The sequence below is a fragment of the Osmerus eperlanus genome, chromosome 4 (genome assembly GCF_963692335.1).
Source record: "Osmerus eperlanus chromosome 4, fOsmEpe2.1, whole genome shotgun sequence".
Classification (NCBI taxonomy): Eukaryota; Metazoa; Chordata; class Actinopteri; order Osmeriformes; family Osmeridae; genus Osmerus; species Osmerus eperlanus.
In genome coordinates, this window is record NC_085021.1 from 4960560 (window position 1) to 4966117 (window position 5558).

General features: G+C 44.7%; 1 protein-coding gene across 1 annotated transcript; it reads right to left on the reverse strand.

Annotated features, from left to right (window-relative positions):
* Positions 1–344: 344 nt before the first annotated feature.
* Positions 345–4351, reverse strand: LOC134018375 (adenosine receptor A1-like). Its single transcript, XM_062458291.1, has 2 exons — positions 3233–4351; positions 345–2046 (listed from the first exon to the last, which is right to left on the reverse strand). Exons 1-2 carry the CDS (start codon positions 3571–3573, stop codon positions 1272–1274), a joined length of 1116 nt encoding a protein of 371 aa, XP_062314275.1. The 5' UTR covers positions 3574–4351; the 3' UTR covers positions 345–1271.
* Positions 4352–5558: the final 1207 nt, after the last annotated feature.

Below are 5558 nucleotides of genomic sequence, written 5' to 3' on the forward strand. Positions count from 1 at the left end.
GAGAGAGAAGATTTGTAAGAATAGTCTCAATATTACACAAAATATGGTGTCTAGGTATATCACAGACCCAGACATGGCATGTTAAGTAATATACAATGGTTACAAGAGACCAATATTACATTCACAGACTTCACTGCCAGTAAACTAAACTAGTGCAGTGTGAAAACGGCTTAGATGGTTATACTGACTATACTGATTATGGCCTTGGAAGTCAGATTGACTTTGTCGTCATTTAACAAGATTACTCTCCAATGTACAGTATGTACGGGGAGCATGATTGAGCAGAATCAAAAATCCAACTCTTATCAACAGCTGACAAAGAGGGTGTATAAATGCGTCTAAAGTGCATCTTCTCTTTCCTTCCAGAGGTGCCTTTCATTGTTCAGCTAGGCCACTTACGCACATACCCAGCCCCTGAGAGCGGTCAGGAACTGTATTTTATATATATATATATACTGTATATAAATACATACAAATAAAATGAGTGGCCTGCGGTAGAACATTTCACCCTCTGCCAACTCTCTGTAATGGATTGGCGCGTTGTAGCGCTGTGTAACCGAGTCCCCCTCAGTACGAAATAAAGAATTCAAAAGGGATTTAGAAAACCCCCGTGTCAGCAAGAACACATCCGCTGTCCTTATCGGTTGACCCAGGGGCACACTGCCTGCCTGCCTTCCGCACTTTTGCATTTAATTTAAGACCCTGAAGACGACATGAGGTATTAGAGTAGTTGAAACGTTACTGGAGTTTTCCTATTGACAATACATTCATATTCAGCCACTGTTCCATTCATACAAAACATAATTTAGAGAATAACCTTAGCTTTTGATTAATATAACACCCTAATCCGACAGTAATTGACCGTTTATTTTCAAAAACTTGATAATCTGATAATCTGTACTCTATTGTAGACATTTTGTCATATTTTTTTTTTGAATCCACGAATCAACTAATCACGTAATGTTTAAAGCTCATATATGTTGTTTGTTACGAATTTAATGGTATTCTTATCAAAGAGACATTGCAAGTTTCTGTTACCCTTTTAACCATAAATCCTTTGTACTCTTTTTCAACATTAACTCATTAACATGTCTTCAGTTCATGATTTAAGAGTCTCATGAGATTAAGACTGCAAGCTGCCATGCCTCTCTCAGCTTGCCATTTCGTGTCACTGACAACTCATTTACTGAAAATATTTCAAATGAGGTCGATGATATCCGTGGGCAAGATTCCCATTTATCTCCATTGATAGCACTGAACTAGACCTACACCTAGATCTTTTTCTGCTCCAGCATGTGCAGTGATTCTTTGCCTGTTGGAGACGGGTCACCATTCTGGGCCTGCAGTGCGGGTTTCTGGACCGGATCCTGTTTCATGACCTCCTTCTGCGGAGGCTGCAGTGGGTCTGTGTGGGGATCTGGTATCTCCTTCCTCTCACTTGGCTGGGTGTCGATGATCGGTCCTTCCTTGCAACAAACGTACTGCTTCCAGATCTTGAGGAAGGCTGTGCGGAACTTTTTGATACGGAAGGCGTAAACGATGGGGTTGACAGCCGAGTTGCCGTGGGTGAGCAGGATGGCAATGTAGAGGAGGAACATGGGTTTGTGGCAGGCCGGACAGAAGAGCGTGATGCAGTTGAGGATGTGTAGGGGGAGCCAGCTGATGGCGAACAGGAAGAGGACGAGCGCTAGCGACTTGGCCAGCTTCAGCTCCTTGTCGTAGTACTTGTTGGGATCGGCGTGGCTGTTGACTTTCTTGTTGAGCTGCTTGTGGATCATGTAGAAGATCTCGGCGTAGATGAGCAGCATGACCACCAACGGAGGGAGCACCCAGCCAAAGAAGTTGAAGTAGACCATGTAGTCCATGCTGATGACGTTCTCAAACTGGCAGGTGATAACAAGGTCGGAGTCCAGCGAGCCGTTCTGTTGCTGGAGCCGCCACAGGTTGTTCCAGCCCAGCATGGGGGTGAGACCCACAATGAAAGCCACCGTCCAGCACACTACCACCGCCACCCCCGCCCGCCGGGGGGTCACCAACCGTTTGTAGCTGCAAAAAAACAAAAAAACAAACAGTTATCTAGAATGCAAAATGATTTTCCTGCAAGCTCAAATCAATCAAACTGTCCAATCTGCGACATGGACCATAAATATGCTACATTTTTTAATTTCCAGGGCGGTGATAGTTACTACAGGAAGAGCTTCTTTGCAGCGAACACACTGCAGTATCTAAGTCCCCAGTCCTGTCTATTGGTTGTGGACCGTGCAGCTTCATGGCTGTGGGATCTTTCATAGTTAAATTGTGTTTTATGGCCAGCAGGCTCTGAGAGATCACAAGTCTATCAGCAAGCTGCAGTGAGATCACAGGGGATGAGAGAGTGAAGAGTTTGAGGTGCTGAGAACATTAGGATGGTCTGTTGTAAGTTCCCCAGGGAGTGATACTGTACATCCGTAGAACAAGGCCTAACCAGTCCTCCTTTCTCACAAGCTACGATGAAGCACTGCACTTGTGCCCCACTCTGTGCTGCTGTGGCACAGTTGTTGGCGTGCGAATGACAAATCATTGACATGAAACTATACAAATAATAAAAGCTATATAAAAATAAAAATGAAATAATGGCAACACAAATGAAAAACGCCCTCTTTATGAGCAGGGTTATCTTCTCCCACGTTTCAGCAGCTGCTAGCCTTTTGTCTCCACACTCTCGCATGGCTCAGCTAGGGGGGGGGGGGGGGGGGGGGAGCGGGGTGCAAGGTGTGCAACGGACAAGGGCTATAATCAAGAACAGCCCAAATTCCCCCCAAAACATTCACTTCCCGATGTATCCGATGACTGCCCAAACCCTTTCCTCGCCTCCACTACCACCACACGCAACCAAATGGTCAAGCAAATTGAAAAGACATTCATAGTCACAGACATTGATTTGCAACATCCAAACTACACAACACATTATTGGCTGTCTATACTGTTTCAATCCTGGGAACATGGGAGCTAATTACAGCTGTGTGCGATAGCCTTTGCTCCGGTAACCTATCATGTTAATGCTGCCATGTCAGATCCTCTCTGTGACAGGAGACAGCTAGCAGAAGGTGGGGCATGAAACAAGATTAATTTAGCTAACTTGTCACACGAGACAACACTGTTATCCCTATTATAATAGTCATTATCATCATTACCACCAGCTGCTCCTTAAAGTGGACATATATTTAAGGCATCACCTGTTTGAGCCGATTACCTGGTTGGAATCTTGACCCTAAGATAGCGGTCAATGGCAATGGCTAGAAGCGCAAGGATAGAACTTTGTGTCAGGACCAGAACCGTGCACGCCACGAGCAGGCAGCTATAAAAGTGAGTTTGAAGTCCGATGCTAATTGTTATGGCCAAGGGGATGACGAGTGCTCCCACTGCAATATCCGCTAGTGCCAGGGAAACGATGAAACAGAACGTCGTATCTCTCAACGACTTATTAATTTTCACCGCCCAAACCACCATCACATTTCCTATAACCGATGCCACGGCAATAACCACTTCCATTCCTATATAGAGCGCTTGGGATGGCGCAAGTGCTTCAGGCATCCTTAAAGACGATGATGTCCTAATTGCCGTGAAAATGTCTATATTCCAACAAATCTCCCTTTTGAAGACCTGACAAAAATATTTCAGTAGACTACAGTCTCCTCCAAATGTGCGTCCGTCTGTTCCGTAGAAACCACATCCCTTGGATGACTATCCTGAAGTTCTGATAGGCTACATATCGATTCAAAAAAGAGCATAACTGAAATCAAACAGCAGATAACATAATGAATGTCATTCTTTGAAGGTGTAGTCCGAAAATTGTGGTGCGCTCTCCTTGTGCTGTGCCCTGTGTATCCGCTTCGCTGAATCCACCTGCTCTTGAGGGGACCATGCTTGCGCGTAGATTTTCCTTAGAAACACAGTAACCTTTCCATAGCTTTCAGGTTTAAACAGTGGGTCTATACCACGAAAACAATACAATTTTAATTATAGGCAAACGTCGGAGAACGGTAGCAGCTGGGGAGGGGGTGCGATTTCATTGTGCGCTGAGTCAAAGCAATGCGGTGATCTAAAATAGCTCTTTGCCTTGGATTTTCATCCACATTGATTTCCTCTCTTCAGTTAGAATTGTTGCCTCGCATTGAAAATCCTTTCATCTTGGAGCCCACGTCGCCTTTGTTGTTACTACAGTTCTCATTTACTCCGTCCAGTTTTGCCCACTGCGAAGAAAAGGTTGTGCAGGACCGTCCCAAAGACGTCGTGGTTTGGTGTGTAGCCTTTAGGTCCAGAGTCGAACAATTCTTATCTTTTCCCAGGCAATTTTCTAACACTCCCTCCTCGGCAAACGTTTACTCTTCATTGGCCAATGTGTTTGTCAATACTACTCTGTTCATTGCCTTTTCAATTAATATTCCAATAAGCTTGTGCTTTTATTTGCACATAGGCTATGCTTTGCATTTAGTTGTACACGCTGTTGACAAATATTTCACCCTCCCGGTAAATGTGGAAATACAAAGGCTTATTTTATTATTATTACATTTGGTTGAGATGAGATACAATTAGCAGGATATACGAGTCATTTCCACAAAAATATGTCAAGGTTTTTTTAAATCCGGAGTGCTCTGCAGAGGCGTGAAAATTGAGCAGTGAAGGGCGGGTCAACAGGAGCACTATGGTGACAAAGCTCAAGGAAACAATGACTGTCTACAAGCATTCATGTGTCAAGCAGGAAGCTCCAGAGGAGCTCTCGCTCTCTACCCTGTGGTTCAAAGGTCACTGACAGGCAGCAGCAGTGGGGGATCTGGCCCCAGCAGGGGATGTACTCCTGCCTTGGCTGTGTGGTCTGGCTGCAGAGCTGTCCCAGATGGTGCACTGCGCTCACTCACTGTGACTTACATAACATGTATGAGGAGGAGGTGGTAGGGCGGAAGGTGCTAGTGCTCTCCAGCTGATTGAGAATGGGCATGTGATGCACACTGAACAAAACACGCAATGCACACAACACACACACTCACACAAACCATGACAGGAATAACAGTGGTCAGGGTCAGGGTGAGCGGCCAGCTCACTGGGGGAGATCCTTAGAGGCGTCCAGACCGAAGACCTCCATCTGTTTCTGACATCCTGCTTTAAGACAGGAATCAAATACCAGCTTCTCCAGTCCAGGCTGTATGACTGTGCAGTAAAATATGATGTCAGTAATGATTTGTCCGTTGATATGACCATGGATCATATAATGCAGGCTGCTACTGAATCATATACTATCACAACACCATCATATGCAATGCACTGCAGAAAACTATACTACACTATAATACACCATAAAACGTACATTATGCTGTGCAGTTATTTTAAAATTAGATCAAACTACTTTACAGTAGAAGGCAGATCAAAGAGGATTGGACCCCTTGTGTAATGCATTTAATATAATCCACCGTTTGTACCAAATCCATTGGTCCCTTCCCACTCTTGTAGTAGGGTATGGCTAAGTGATAGAGCTTTTGACTGCTGATCAAAAGGTCACAGGTTCAAATCCCCTACTGTGA